Source organism: Pezoporus occidentalis, unplaced genomic scaffold, assembly GCF_034315485.1.
Source record: "Pezoporus occidentalis ecotype Australia unplaced genomic scaffold, CSIRO_AGI_Poc_V1 ctg39, whole genome shotgun sequence".
In the NCBI taxonomy this organism is placed as follows: Eukaryota; Metazoa; Chordata; class Aves; order Psittaciformes; family Psittacidae; genus Pezoporus; species Pezoporus occidentalis.
Genome location: NW_026915713.1, coordinates 5201794 through 5218880, shown reverse-complemented (window position 1 = coordinate 5218880; position 17087 = coordinate 5201794). Strand labels below are relative to the sequence as shown.

Genomic DNA, 17087 nt, shown 5'->3' with positions numbered 1-17087 from the left:
AGCATATGTATGCCGTAAGATAATTATGCAGAGAGCTGTGAAGTTAAACAATAATAAGGGTTCCAGTTCTAAGATTCAGTGCAACACGTGGGACAAATAAACGAGGTAGTCACTAACAGCCAAACCTTTTTCAATGAATGTCAAAGAAAGAAAATGGAACCTAACAAAAAACCTAAAAAAGTACTTCCATTGCATATTATAGCCTCATAAACTCATTTCCAAGGGGAGCATTTCTGTATGCAAATGGTTAATTGCTTTCCAAGTAGTTTCAGTGGAATATAGCAGATGTGTCTTTTAGACAAGTTTAGGCAGCATTGTGCACAATGAAGCTCTTAGAATGTTCTGCTATGCAGTGGATTGAATTTTCCCATTTCAGTTTGGAAGCTGAGTTTATGATCTAAGACTCCCTTCTTATTAGTCCTACAAATTACTTGCTTTAAAAGCAAATCAGCATTTAGGACAGTCCTTATAATCACTTTTTTACTAACAATGGAAAATAATTTTTTATAACAATGGAAAAAATAAAAGAATACTCATGGTATAGGGCTTATGTACTTAGCAGAGGATTCAAGCTTTGGTAAAACCTTGACAATAGTTTGTTACCTAGTTTCAGAACGAGCATCAAAATGACACCTCAGAAGGCAACTTGTTATGTGGGGAATCCCTGAGGACAGGAGATACATGTTCTTTTCTTTAAATTTATTTCACAATTTCCTCTCATTGTCATAACCCTTAATAAAAACAGTGCATCTTTCACAAAACACTGCACCTAGAAGTCTTGGAGATTTGATGGTTGAGCTATAAAACTAAATGACAAATCAATTTAAAGTATCCATGGAGAAACACACTCAACTGTGTACTATAAGTGTATTGGCCGTCTTTAATCTGAGATAATTAGCATAATTGCATCAGTGTTTATTTATACTTCATGATAAGGAGCTCAGGGACATAATTAATCTGGTACTGATGGAAGTAGCAGTGGTCATAGTGAATTAATCTGCTATTCACGTAAACTTCCATGGGAGTTCTGTTGTTACTCAGTATCAGTTAAATGTACAATTAAACTAAAGTCTTACTTGTTCCGTGATGCCATTAAAATGTCATTGAAAGTTAGTCACTAATTCTGAAGAGTCCCTATGCTTTATAAGGAGGAGATCATCTTGGCAAGAGCATCATAGATATGTACTTGTTTTGTTAGAGCAATAACTGGATATGTAATGTAGTTGAATATGAATGAAATGGTGACAATTATGTGTGGTTGTGTGTTCTTCCCTGGCTTCCACTGCACTTGGTGTGCATTCCATTGCATTGGCAGTGATACGAGGTTGTCAGTAGTGACTGACACATCTATGTCAGGGTGTTCACAGCCTTGTCCTGAATAGTTATCCACCATGATAGACTCAAACCTGCAGTCCAGCAGAGTTAAATCATCAGCCTTCTGAATGGTAAAGTCACTACCTAATAAACAGACAACCTAATAAATAACTCAAGGTGGCCTGTTGCCATCTGCCATAATTGTGCTATTAAGAATGGATGAGCTACCTTTCAACTGATGTAAAATGCAAATTATTTTTTAATATAGTGATCTAAAGCTGATCTGTTATGTCTGTCATGTTTAAAACAGGCTGTGGCCCTCCTGGTTTTAATTTTTGAAATTCCTCTGATATATAGCATAATCTTCACACTTAGTATAAATCAGGGTAGCTCTGTTTGAAACCTTGAAGGTTTAAGTGTTAATACTTGCTGCCAACCTGACTGAAAGGAGAATGATTATACTGCTCTGAGTGGTTTCATATGAGACCATGACGTGTTTTGTAGAGTGATAGGTGAAATAAGAGCAAATAAACTAACATCAGTTTTATTTAAGAGAAAAGGCAGTTTGAATCTCCAAGGAAGTGTCCCTTTTTACAGGGCTGTTGAATATTTCTGGATGGTCTTTATTTGAAGAAGACAGTGAAAAATCATAACTGATTCTGTTTTATCCCGACGTAATGATAGCTTTTGGAGTAAAAATGTGAAAGCTAAAACATGCGACATTCAACCAGCATGCTCAGGAACTAAATGAAAGTTCCCAAGGCATGTTAATTTTGGTGGTACTTGGGCTACTTTAGAGCAGTCCCTGCAGGCAGATCCTGCCCGTCTGTGTGGAGATGCCTGGTTTTAAGAGAAGTGGGGAAATACTGAGGGTCTGGGGCTTGTTCAGCCTGCAAAAGAGAAGTCTTTGAGGAGTTACCTACAAAGCAGTTATCAAAAGGACAGACAAGGTCTTCACAGCAGGGCATGGCAGGAGGATGAGGGACAACAGGTGGAAGCCAAAATGAGAGATTCAGACTGAATAAGAGGAAAATCTTTACCTTGAGGACAGGCAGGCAGTAGAGCAGCTTTTTCCGAGAGGTCTTGTAGTCTTCATCCTCAGAGTTTTCAAGACCAGGCTGAGCAAAGTCTTGAGAAATTTGTTCTGATGTTACAGCTGAGCCTGATTTGAGCAGGGTTTGAACTAGGGCTTCCTTCCAGCCTGAATCACCACACGTTTCTCTAAGTGCCCAATACAGACACTTGTGAGACATTCACACCCAACCAAGCAAAATTGGTGACCTTACCCACTAGGGTGAGCACTGACAGACAAGACGGGATTCCTTCCACCAACTTTAGACGCCTGGGATGTAGACATCTTACTTAAATTAATAGTCTCCCTTTACATCAGCAGCAATAAACAGGCATGATACAAATCATAGTATGCTAAAGCTGGCGTGTAAAAGAGACTGGACAGTCTGCACCCTAAAATTTCCCAATCGCTTCATTGACCACCAATCCTCAGTATGTGTGCAGAGTTGCGTGTAACGAATCCCACTCATAGCTGCCTTTATGCACATTAAGCCAGTTCAGGACAATGCCAGGACATCTGAAAGGAGACAGTTACGCATTATGAGCCTCTCAGCATTTAAGACAGACCAGCTGATCAGCAGGTCATTACAAAAGCACCTCCTAACTTACCACGTTGCTTCTGTTCAGTGTCTGAGCACTGAGTCACTGGTATCAAGTGACTCAGTGCCTGGGTAGACAGGCCCCAGCACCTGGAACTGCAGCAGTAGTAACAATTCCCAAGGCTGCCACTTGCAGTTCCCAAGGAAGCTGAGGCTCCAAGCCTTTGACTTCAAACATATTTTAAGTCTGAAAACTGGCTGTCTAAGAAGCATTATCTGAAAATCATATGTTGCATTCCAGTTTGCTGTTGTCACCACTAAATGCTGTCCAGCTGGCGGATGTTACATGTAATTTAAGATGTAAATGAATGACACTTTATATTCACCTCTGACAGGACAGCTACGGTTTAAGCAATTTTCCGCTGGAACTGAAATGCCCTTTGGAAAAGCAGCCCATGAAGTGCATGTAGTTGGCTGGCAAATAATGTGAACATCAAGGCAGTACCATGAAATTATACTGTTGGTTGAGAGGGCAACCCAGCAGAGCGCTTGAACATATGTGTTAAAACCAGGCTAACAGGAGCTCTGTGGACCAGCTGGTGGTTTGCAGACTGTACTTTGAGAATGCTGACTTTGGGTCCAAAAGGTCTTTTGTGCCTGATCTGTTCTTGATTTAAGCCTGGAAGAAAAGCTGACTTAATGCTCATGTATGCAGACAATTTTTCATTTATCAAAACTACGCTCCATTTGATGCAATTGTTTGCCTACTACAGAAGAACTGCAGATTTTGCATAAAGCAACTGTTTCAAGCACTGCCAAAGACTGATTCTGTTGTTACCCATATACATTGTACACCTGAAAAAATTGCTACCTGTTAGTAAAAGCAGTTCTTATATTATCCATATTCTGAATATAAATATAAATTCAAATGCTTTATCATGCCATAACAATTGATACGTAGACACTTGAACACTGACGTTTTGTGTCTGTTGTGTTTTTTTCAGATGAACGTACACTTCAGATGCTTCTAAGGGACTTAAGCTGTTACAGCTGATTTTGTCTTTTAGATACCTTTTCTAAAGAGTTTTTAACTAAGTGGATCTGCAAGCAGATACAAATCATATGGGCTTTTTTTTGTTTCTTTTCCCTTCTAATCCCTTTCAGGACTTTAGCAATCAGATTTTCTGCAACTTTTAGTCGATAACAACATGCTCTGAAGAGTCAGAGTGAATCTAAATTTAGGTTTGTGCACATATCAGCTGGGAATTCCGCAGCATACAGCAGCCTAAGAAATATCATTTGCATGAGAGCAGATGAGTGGAGTGTTTGCTGGTTTCTTAACTTCATATTGATTAATTTGCCTTGGGATTTATCAAGTAATAACTGAAGCAATGAATTCTTTCCCAGTAAGTTATTTAGGTTTTTAAATGAAATTAGATTTCTGCTGTAATGTATTTTTATTATATTAGTGTCTAACAATCTAATTTGTGTGAGGCACTCTGTAAACATGTAACAAGAAAGACTCTCAGCTCTGGAAAGCTTTATTAAGGAAGGCAGACAAAAACAGATAGAGGAATAGAGGTGCAAAACTGTGAAGTGATTTGTCAGGTTTGGTGGCAAAATAGAACTAGGACCTCTGTCATTTGAGTGCTGTCCTCATGCATCCATCCATTGGCTCATTAATTTGTCTGCACATACTTTTGAATTCAATTTTTGGGTCCGTTCCCAGAAAATATTATGTGCTCCATCCAACTCAGCTGAACACAGTTGGTGTTGTGGACACTCATCTCTTTCAGGGACTAGATTTGACATGTCTGAATGCATAGTTTCATTCAGATTTATGCTGGAAATGAGGTATTCACTAGTAGTGAAAAACACCAATTTAAAACTGCACTGCTGTTATGGAGAGCATAGAGAAAGGACTTCGTGTCCACTGCTGACATGGTTTTCACTATTTTTCTTACATAATTAGAATTATGTTCTTAGTCTCTCTCTCTATATGTGTCTTAATAATTTGAATCTGTGTTTCTTTGAAAATGCATTATTCAAAAACACAGCCTTCTTCCTACCAACACAAGTCATCTCTATAGGCTGTGAAGGGTCACTCTGCTTCTTGTTTCTCTTCTGCAGGCTTGTTGTATGTTGGCTTCAGTGCCTGTATGTTTGGCCTCTACAGCTTTATGCCGGTGGTCATAAAGAAAACTAGTGCTACTGCCGTCAACCTCTCCCTACTCACAGCTGACCTGTACAGCCTCTTCTGTGGATTATTCCTCTTCCACTACAAGGTATGTGGAAATGAGAGATGCATTTGGGTAATAGCAGTATGCCTGAAGAAATGTCAATGCAGAGCGATGAAACAAAAGAAGGCTCCAAGATCTGTTGGATCTGCATGGTAAAAGTGCAGATTTCTTTTATACTTCAGGTTTCCCACACCAAAATGAATTTTATTTTATGATTCCCATTTTTTAAAGAGGGCTTATTTGGTTTTATTGATGTGAATTTTGAGTGCCTGTTCATCAGCAACTGTATCACTAATTTTATTTTACTTATCAGAGGTAACTTTCAACTGCTGTGACCAGACCCAGGGTGGCAGCATGAAGGCAAGGACTCTTCTAAAAATCCCATAGGATTTTTTTTTTTTTTCCTGAGAACAAGGGACATGCTGAATTCTGAAATATAACTCATAATTATCCATGAATTGCACCTTTCCTGTCAACCAAACCACTGGCTTTCCTGTTAGTGTAAATGCCAAATTGTGCAGCAGATTTGTGTTGAACTTTTACCTCTTAGGTGTTCTAATATCTAAAACATCTGGCACACATTTTGTCTCCAATTAAAAGAAGTGGCACTTCATTATTCACAAGTATCCCCCGAGTGTCCATAGCATGCAAGTAGCATCAGGATGCTGGAGGCGATTGGTTTACACCATCAGTTGTTCATAACAGGGAGGTTACTTGATAGATAAAATGGTGGTCCAGAGAAGTGTTAGGTAAAGGAAAGCCTTAAAATTCTGAATATCTGACCAACTGAAATCAGACTTTGTGATAGTAATGGTACCTGAGTGAATCTGAATAAGACAATGAAAGTTCAAAGCTTCAGAGTTCAATACAAAATTATTTTTTTTCATTATTGCCTTTTGTTTTGTTTTTATGGCTTTAAGAATTTTGCAGAGGCAGGAAAAGCAAGTATAGAAACAAAAATTTGACTGACAAAACAATATAGAGGTTGTCTGCTGTTTCATGGGTCTGTCTCATGGTGATTTGATTCCTTGTTCTTTCTGCCTGACACTTCGAACCCAAAGTGTTTGACATTAGGTATTAGCTGAATATTGTTTTCTCCTGTTAATAATTTCATTTGATACCCATAGCAAAATATATTTAGCTGTGCTAGTTCACTATTTCTAAGAAAAATGGCTATATTACACTGTGAAAGACAGGCAAATCTAATTCTGAAAACGGTGGTGGTGGTTTTCTAGCAAAATCAAACTCTGTTAGAGGGAGAGACTCAAAGGCAGTGGGGGTTGGACAGCTTTGTGCTCAGCATTTCCCATACCTAACAAAAAAGGCGATTTAGAAAACCCAAACCTTAAACTTCAGGCCAGAAGAGAAGACTCAGAATTGGCAGGTTTTCTGATTGAAAGCAAGGTTTCATCATCTGTCTTGATAACTGGTTGAGTTCCACCTCTGAAGTAGCTGGTGGTCTCCTCTGCCACTTACTCATCTAATTAGAAAACTGAAGATCTTTCTGCCATGGTTAATGTATGTGTCATGCAGTCTTCTTCATGAACTCTTATCAAACTCTTACTTGAATACACGATGACTACATCAGTTACAAACCTTCTTATTTCCAGCATAAATTTACTTGTGGCTTTTGGTCCACTCATTTTTCTGCCAGGAGTATCCCTCAGCATAAAGAATGCCCCTGTCTCCTTAGCATTTTACTCCATTGACGCACCAATAGGCAGCAGTTATATCCTCTCCACGCCCCTAGTTCACTAATCAGAGCAAACCTTTCTCTGCACCTATCTGGTTGTATTTCATCGCTCCTGAGGTAGTTCCTTCAACTCTAGGAGCAGGAAAGGTCCCTCCAGCACCTGGCACAATGCTCTTGTCTCTCCATTTCTCCAGGAAGCCTGCTACCCCAGAGTAAAACTATATTTACATTTTTCATCACTGCTTTTCCTTCATGGTTTGTACTCACTGTGCAATTCATATAACTCACGTGAGCCTCCCCTTTGTTCTTCCCAGCTGAAGCACTGATACAGAAAAGACTTCTGTCAGGACTTTGTGAAAGGGACTTCACCTGAAATGTAGTGTCAAATTCTCAAGCTGTTGGCATCTCCTTTCATACAGTTTCGATTGCAGAAGAAAGAGAGGCTATATTCAGAGATGATCTAGATTTAAAAACCCACTTAGTTATGTGGTTCCTTCTTTAGTTGCCATGTTTTTATCCTTAGACAGGTTACCTCCTCCTTTTCTTTCTGGTTTAATATCAGGTATCATTTTATGTGAGGAAGTAGAACTGTGAAATGTGCAACTTGCAGTCAGTAATGAAGTCTATCCCTAAATGCTCTAAATTCCCCTCCTAAGACTCTGTACACTTGCTTGTTTTCCAGTTTCTAAAAAACAGTCGCATTCCCAGCTCAGCTGTGCATCTCCTTTAGGCACACAGCTCTTTCTGCTTATTGCTGCTCTGGCCAATGTGCACAGCCCCACTTCACTGGGAAGCAAATGGCTTTATGCTGAATTAGGATCAACTGAGTGGTTTAGTACCCCTTGCAGAATACAGTTTTATGAGTCTTTCAAGAAACAGTTATTATTTTTTCCCTGTGCTGCTACCTTTATCACCAGGTGGGTTTATTGCACCTATAACAGGAAATCTGTGAAAATCCATAGAAAATGCAAGAAATTACTTTAACTGGGTTTTAGAGCCTCTGAAACCAAACTGGGAAAAGACTGTGCTTGAAGTGTTTGGATTTGCTAGAATTTAATTTTTTTATCATACAGACTTGCAGCGTCGTGACATGCAGGACAATGAGTTTATATTTATATTCTTACCGCATATGCAGATATCTTTGTAGTGCAGTGTACATTTCCCAGGCCCACAGAAGCTAGAAATACAGCATGTTAACTTGGCAGGTATACAGTTAACGTATAATTCAAGATGTTAATTGTTCAAGCTTTTATTGCAATTAAATGTAATGATTTATGACTTTCAATTGGAGGTAGATGACTAAATTGTAGTGCATCATTCTTAAAATTATCTGCATCCCCCAAATAAAAGCTCTCTTTTTAGTTCTTCTGTAATCAGTAGCTGACTCCAGATACCCCAGTGAATGAAGGAATGTGTCTGGCCTCTTTGGTGGCTGAATATTTGCAGCTGCCGTAGGATTTAAGTATAAACCTCCATATCTTCAATTCTTTTTTAATATTCTCACCGTATTGATATATTTTATGGAGGTTTGATATTCAAAACTTTCCTAACTAACTGTTTTCTTTTCACCTTCTTCTTAGCACAATTAAATTATCTTCTGCTTTGAGAAACAAACTTACTATTATTGTTATTGTTGATGTTGTTGTTATTATTGCTGCTGTTATCCTCTACATTCAACTCCTGTCTTTCAGACTCATCTTTTGTTTTGATTTGCCCTGGTTTCTTGGTTTCTGTGAACTTCAGTGTTCCCAGGAGTACTAAAGCCAGTCTGCATAAGGTTCTTTCCCACCCTACACAATCAGGAGGGAATCCACAGTGCCCTCCGCTGGTGTGGGAAATGAGTCTGCAGAGAAGACCCAAGGGGCTGCTTTGCTGGACGGGTTTCATCCATGCTTTTTGCCTATAGACATGGTGGTAAACAGCTTTGGAACGAGAAGGATGCCTTATAAATGTGACATATGCTGTGTAGAGGGATGTCTCAGCGTAGCACAGAAGAAATTTCATGTTCTGAGTAACAGGACTGGCCTTGCCCTGTCAGAGACTGCAATAGCTGTTCTTTGTCATGCATACGCTGACACCAGTGGTGGTGAGAAACTCAGGGCCAGTTCTCTGAGTGTATGGGTTGACGCTTTTGTGCAACTTCAGTTGGTTTTTGCCTATGGCATGTTCCTTTTTTCATTTTAGTTTCAGTCTTGGCTTCATTTTTATGTGAATTTTTAAAGTTCATACTTTTCATTGGCAAGCTGTATGTTGTGCTTTAGTCATTCTAAGCAAATTGGGTTCTCACTAAATAATCTAAGCAGTTTATTTTAAGTTTTCCACCAGCTAGAGCATGCATACTGATGGTGTTCTGCACCAGCAGGTCGAGTCACACTGTATTATATCATTACCTAACAAGCCAAGCACAATCAATTATGTTCTGCCTTGGCACATTCATTCATTATTTTATCCAAGATGAGCTATAAAAATTCAGAATTTCTGGTTATAGTAGCAATTTCTAAGTGGAGAAAACATATATTTCATAATAAATCAAGGAAGTCTCATAACTTGATTTAGACTCATGCAGAGTATCTGTTCAAAGGACTTGGATACACAGCCAAACATGATACTCAAAACCTTTCAGCACCAGAAATCTGAAATTATACTAGCTGAACCCCTACTTGCTGATACTGATGCTTCTAAAAATGACTTTTCAATGCTAATTCTAACAGCAGAGTCCCTCCAGTGGAAGGGAGCAGATAACAGCCTTCTGACTACATCAAGGAACAGGCCATGAAGGAGACTGGATTTTAGCATAATGGAGAAGAGAGGGTACAAGTTGGAGGCAATAGTTTCCAATTTAATTTTTGCCAGCACAGATCCTAAGCAATGTCCATGAATTGGGGATTTATGTGAGCTTCACTGAGAAACAATGGCACAACATTATTTCTAGTAGAGCAGGCAGTGCAGGCTGAACTGTAAAAATGTATTTTTTACATTATTACTTCCTCAGTCATAAGATTTTGGATATTTTCCTGATGAAACTTGATATGCAAGCTGCTTGACCCATAAACTCTGTTTGAATGGAATTTAATCTCACTGGGCTTTTATCCTAGTAAAGGCTTCTAAGCTTTTGATAATGAAGGTAAATCATATTACTAGTTAATTCTTTACGCCATTGCTAATGTGCAGAAACCGATCTGTATGTTTCTCTTTCTTTTCCAGCATACTAAATTTCCTACAGTGGAACTCCCTCTCAACAACTGTGTTCCCATGAAGCTGTACTGTCCATATGCCTTTCATCTAACTGGCATTTTAAAGTCTTCTTTTTCATATTTCTTTACATTTATTTCTTTTATTTATCTCCATTTCTTCCTCCATATTATAATAATAAATTAGAAAATAGTTAGCTGTGTATGTTTAAAGATCTGCCTTGAGGTGGAAATGAGTTAGATCTGTCTTTGGTCATACTTGAATGTATATTGCTCTGATAGAAAGGGCCACATCCACTCACCCTTTGTCTGAGGGTGCAGGATGCTATACAACAAAAAAGCTATGAAGTAAATGATGAGAAATAGTAGAAGCTGGAAAATTAGATTACTCCTACCAAGATGTTGCACAGTCTGGCAGTAGATTTTTAACAAAACATCACAGATATGGCAGCTTTGTGAAAATATTTCATTGTTGAAAGGATATCTCTTCCTTTCACAGTGTTATCTTGCAATAGATTCGTTAGTTACAAAGCATGAATAGCGAAACATTGATACTTACTGTTTTGAAGCTGTCAGAAAGAGTATAAAGGATGTGGCATTCATACTGCAAAAGTTATGATGAAAGCTTAAATTTCAATTTTATTTTTTCAGACACTAGCTCATCATAAATGTCAAGTTCCATAGATTGTTTTAATGGCTCTTAGCTTGGGATTTTTATTTTGTCTCATGTTAAAAGACAGCTCACAACAGAGCTGGTTGGGAGTTTTATAGCAAAATTCATTTTTGTTGGAAACAGCTAATTATCAAAAGAAATTCTAAGTGGAAATAATCCTGTTTTCAGGATGCTCCCAAGGAAACAGAAGCTGGCATTTCTCAGACCTTGACTGTTGTTTTGCCCTCTCATCTAAGAGATTGCAGCAGTGCACATTTTCCAACATTTTCAGACAGGTATTCTAGAACTGGAAGATCTGTGGCACAGAAAACACAAGTTATACAGGTCATGAATACTGGAAGCTGGAGAACAAATCTCAGTTCTGTATTAGGCAGCCTAGAACCCCAAGAAGGAGCTTTTAAGGCTTCCAGGCATCTGCCATGGAGATAATCCTGTCAGTTGCAGTCAGCAGTTGCCAGAGTTTCCAGTAGGCCATACCGTTTGGTTTCCTAGCCAGGAACTAGTTCATAATTACAGCAAGGATATTGTAGTGGATATTGACTACTCAAAAGAAAATATGAAATGAAAAAAGAATGTAAATGTTAACTGTAGCAAAAAGATGTGTAAAATCAGCTCATTCACAGACAGTCCCCAGAGAAAGAAAAGAGACAGTATATCTGCCTGTGTAATCTATTTAAATTGATTCTCAGACTTGCTTGCAATGAACTACTTACGTGCTCTGACCCACAAGACACTGGGAAAGTGGTTTACTTACCTTATAGTGAGAAGTTGTTATTTTTCAATCAAAATCATAAACAAAAGTTTTAAGTCCTAGCATAGAGTCTATTAGTTTTCTCTAATATTTTATACAAAATGAAGAGGAGCCACAGGATTACAGATTTCCATCCTTGACATTTCTAAATACAGACAATGTTATGCTGAGGTTCAGTATTGCTTTCAGTTATTATAAAATACTCTTTCTATATACTAATATATATATAATATTATGATAATAAATATATAATATACAATATATAATTAATATAAAATAAATAAATATAATAGAATATGCACTATAATAATAAATATAAAATACTAATAAGAAAGAAAAAGAATTGTCTTCAGAGAATGATTTGAACATGGATAAAAAAATAGGAATATGCTTTGACTACTTGAAAAAGGTAATTCACATCACTGTCATGAGACTTGAATTTTTAACACCTTGCAGAATGCTGAGTCCATCATCCCTAAGTCTTCACTGCTTTTTTCACAGGAGTAGGTAAGGGAGAATGTTTAAGGAACAAGGGAGAAATAGGTTTCTCACTAGTGAGAAATGGTTAGGGAATTGTAATTCAGGATACTGTTTCATTTTGTATGTAGTTTGAAGTCTTCTGCCCACAGACAGAAGAGGTGATCCCACTAGTCTCTTCTGTCCTCACCTCTGCCCCCAGGCTCAACAATGATCCAGACATGGGCACTATAGCGACCAAAGGGAGGCAATGGCATTGTACTGGTGGAACATGCAATGGTAACCTTACATTTAGCATAAGGCCTCCATCCATCGTTTTCATTTGGAGTTAATATTTGGATATTATTAACTTGAAGAAATGCAAGAAGGCAGGTATAGTAACAATGGCCTTTGAGAACTTGGAGACAAATAACAGTCAACACACATTACCTTGTTTGAATTAGTTTTTCATTTCAATATAAGAAAAAGTTATTCAGAGATCTCTTAAATATACCACAGAGTACGTGATGAAGTTTAATTCTTAGACTCTGAAGGAAGTAAATAGTGTTTTGGAAAAAGTAGTGAAGAGTCATGGGAAAGGTAAAAGTGAGCTTATAATTCCTACCCAATATGGTAACAGGCATATTAACAGAAACCTTCCTGTTATTGGAAATAATTAACTCTTGGATGATAAATCTTCAACAAAACCATATGGGTCTTAAAGATGCTGTTGAGCATGGCCTGAAAAGAGAAATTTGGGAGAGTGGAGCAAGAGAAATGCGTAACAACAGAAAACAATAAAATGGTTTGAATGAAGTGCAGAAAGCAAAAAAATATTGTAACAAATACTGCCTTTTTCATCATTATAAGAAAAAGTGCAGACAAAAAAAACACAACAGATATGCTATTAAATGAGCTGGATCTTATCACAACAGACTTTTTCTAAATGATACTCAGTGAATATGAAAACAAAGACCAGGAGGCTCAGTTTCATAATTATTTGTGGGGAAATATTAAAAAGTAAATGAGGACTTCAGCATTCCCGGAGTCAAGCATACTTTTAAAGACAAGCGAGTACAGTGAATCTGTCGAGCTACATACCTCAGCAGTAATTTGCAACCCAACGGAGACAACAAAAAAAAAAGTAATGAATTAGCAAAGCAGCAGCTGCATTCAAAAGCTTAAATAAGGCTCAGTTACTGTGCATCTACAAAGATTTTCAAAATATGATCCTTCAAGTTGAATGCTATTTCTGTCTTAGCATATGGAAACAAAGCCTGGAAGTTCCCCAGAGATGCGGAAAGCAAATGGTAGGGTTAAATCCAATAGCTGCATTGTAAATTTGGAGATTTCTCACAGTATTGAGTAAGTCCTTGTTTCCAGAAAAGAAGAGAATATTTAGGAAGTGTGTTAAGAATTGTGCCTTGCCATCCACATGGTCTATGAGCCACCAGAAAGAAAAATAAAATTGGAAATTAATTAATTTCTCTGTTTTGATTAACTAACTGGATTGAAGTGCTTACTCCAGTTGTGCCTTCTAGCAGCCAAATTAATGAATGTTACAGACATGAAGGGTTAAAGCATCCAAATTACCTCTTATTTCCTACCAAAACGAAAGAATGGGCCAACACGCAGACATAATGTCAGTCAGAAGTCATCGCTTCTACATGCTTTCAATCTAAGTAGTAAGATATTTTATTAACCACTAGAAAGTCTTCAAAAAGCATCTTCTTTGTGCCTAAACTCCCACTTCCCACTAAACTGTAAGCTTTCAAACCCATAATATGGGATAGATGCTTGTCATCAGAACTGCTGCTAAGCAACTTAATTAACTGGACTAAACTTCTGGAATTATTTCCACTACTGGCATGTGTTAAGTTTAGCAAGCAAGAGTATCTGCTCTTTCAGGTGTTCCAAGGGATCATAATCAGTCTGAAGGAGATTTAAAATACCTTTGATCTAAAGTAATCTGGATTTTGTATCTTAAGTACAAGAGCAGAAGTTGTAGGGGAGAGTTCCAGATGCAACTGGGCAAATCACCCTTTTAAAAAAAATAGCTAGAAATAAATAGAAAACAGTGAGTACAAACTAATCACAAAAGAAAAACTGACACTATCCAGGTGAAAAGGAAAAGAAGTAATTGCTGTAAAAGGTGAAGTAATTGCTGTAAAAGATGAACCAAGCTTGGCAATGAAGGTGACAGTGAAACAAACAGCTAAAAGTTATTTTTGTATATGAAGAAATACTTTCACTATGGAAAGACAGCAGAGACTAAAGTTAAACAACCTTTAGTTTGGAACCAAAATGAAATCAGGACTTTTGGTCATACTCAGGAAGAACAAGAGTGAAATAGGAAAGCAATGCACTGTAGTTAATAGAAATATAAATTACTAAGTCAGAAGTAGAAACAGAACACAATAATCTGAGTTCTTTCAAGCGTGGGAATATAGACAGTTGGAAGAGTTGTATATGAAGTAGGCAATAAACTAAAATCAAAAGTGGACACCAGGGAGAAATAATTAGGCACATGGAGAGAAATGGCAAATTGGATAAAATGCGACCTGGTACACATGAAGGTGAATCATCCAATCTAAATCTTGTGTCTGATAATTTAACAATTTTTTGTAGACAAAAGGCAAATGTAGATCTAATCTGTAAGGCTTTTATACAATGCAGTGTAGAAAATTATCAATTAAACTAAGGAACAGGATTAGCACTGTAATGATAGGAAGCTAGGTGAGAAACTTGTTAATGAGGATAAAGGACAAGGCAACATGCTGAGAGAAACAGCTTGCTTGAAGGACCTCTTCGCTGATGGAAGTCACAAAGAGTTGGTCTGAAGATTCGCCTTGTATAGTGAAATGCAATGAAGCACAAAGTGCAAGGTAATGTCAGTGGCAACAGATGAGAGGAATTTAAGCACAATTGTGGCAAAGCTGTTTCCAAATGCGACAATCTAGGTATTTCTAGCATTGATAGAGAATGCTTGTTGTATATAGCATAGCTTTGATTTCTGATGAACTGGGAGGGACTATGGTACCTCAACATATATAAATTGAATTGTAAATTCACAGGAATGAAAGCAAAATTATTTGAGCTAAAGATGTAAGAATATGTGGGTGGAATGTGAGAATGCGTACATTTAGAAATTAGGAGGGTTTTTTGGCTATTTTAGCAGAAAGGTTCCAAAACAGACTTCGAATAGATTAGAGGGGAGTGGACAAAAGCCCTTATAATGCTTGCAGGAGGGCAGGGGGTATTTGCCAGGTGGAATATGTGATCTGACTACGTGGTAAGGAGGGGGTGGGGTTGGATTCAGTGGCTTAGGACACGCTCTCTGTTATGGCTTCCTTGTGTGCCTGACTTGTGAGTTGACTCAGTTGAGAGCACTTGGAACTCCTGAAGTTTGGCCTCATGTTGCTGGCAGCAAACATGCTAGACTATGGAGAACCCCAGTGTGAAACAGCCGCATCATGCTCCCTTCAGACAGCTTACAAAGTCACTCATGGTAAGGGTAACTGCAGCTGTGTATTCCTCATTTCTCAGGGTAGGAGTGCTCCCTGTTTTATGGCTGAGAGAAAACAATTACATTCTGGAAGACTGCTGTAGGAATATGTTGTTAGATTCAGCAGGAAAACATAAATAATCCAAGATGGATCAATTATTGTACCTTGGTTTTAAGCACACTGAACACAATTAGCCACATACACATTATTTGAGAATCAAGTAGAGCAGACAACTGCTACTATATTAAATACTTGCACACAAAACCAGAAGGACATGGAACAACTGGGAGCCGATAGGGCAAACCAGCAAAAAATATTGAAAGCTGAAAGTGGAGAGGGTAAATTGATTTTATTTTTATAATCTCTTCTATTGTGTTCCTCCTTTTTAAGAATATTTAAAAGGATAACTGCTTTACCACTCTCTTGCCAAGTGATTGGTATGAAATAACCAGAAAAGTTAACCAGAAATAACCTTGTCCCACAGTAAGGATGCTCACAGGAAATTAGAGCAGTGTAATATGAGTGTTTTAACTTCACATAAAAATCTCTGTCTTATGTAGGTAAAACAGATTGCAGGATTCATTCTACCTTGCACTTTTTAATTAGATAGACTGCTGGTACCACAGGGGTACTGAACATGGGCTCATTTTGCCTCTACATCTGATGGCAGAGGCAACAAAGGAAAACAGAAGACAAAGCAGCATTCCCATCTCTCCTGGCACCTAGGAAATGAAGATAAGGCTTTTCACACAAACATGTTGCCCTAACAGGCACGTATTTAGAAAGGACAGACAATTATGATTTTTTTTCTAATGGTATCTTTTGAGACGCATGAAATCATGCAGATTTGTTGTAAAACCAGTATTTGCCTTACAGCTCAGAGATTTTTCTCCAAATGCTATCAGTTTTTTATTCCACCAATGAACTCTAGGAATACTATGAAGCTTCACAAATTTTAACAGAATATGTGGTGACAGTTTTCTGGTAACCACCTCATTTTTCTCCTATATAGGTAACCTCATCATTTGAGAGGTTAGGACTTTCCCACTGACCCCTGTCTTACCAGTTAAACTGCGCCCATCAGCAAATACCATGCAAGGACTAAAATAGAGGGTGCTGCTGTATGACAGAAGGCATGGACCACCATGTTTTACCTACAGTAAAATATGAACGCGCTAGGACAAAAATCAACTCAACTGGAAAATACAGAAAATGTGCCATATAATTACATCATGATTTCTATGCAACATTTGTGATTCAGCATAAGTCATAGTAATAGCATTTCATCTGAGTTAGAGCATGCTGAGGATGCAAGCAGGCAGAAGGAATTGAGAAGTATGGCCTTTCTCTCATGCATGAAATGACAGAGAGAAAACTTCCTTTAGCTTCTTTGTTTTCACTAAATGACACTGAGGCCAATGTCAGGTTTTCACTGCCATTGAAGTAAGGCAGATGCTTCTTGCTTTGGGTTCTGACCGGCATGAGTAACAATGATGTGTTGAGACATGCCTGCAGTGCAAGCCTCCTTCATCCAGTGAAAATTTTCTATGTGACTGCCAATGGGCAGGAAAGAAAAGAAAAAAGATGTGGAAGAACTAGCTACAAATTTCACCGTGAATCCCAGCTGCGTTGGGAGGGCCAGATAGGAGCTTA

General features: G+C 38.0%; 1 protein-coding gene across 1 annotated transcript in view; it reads left to right on the top strand.

Moving 5' to 3' along the window:
* Positions 1–17087, top strand: part of SLC35F1 (solute carrier family 35 member F1) — a 239156-nt gene that overhangs the window by 210607 nt on the left and 11462 nt on the right. Inside the window, exon 7 of the mRNA XM_062632436.1 lies at positions 5055–5209. Coding sequence (XP_062488420.1) covers positions 5055–5209 — 155 coding nt within the window. The remainder of the gene's footprint in view (positions 1–5054; positions 5210–17087) is intronic.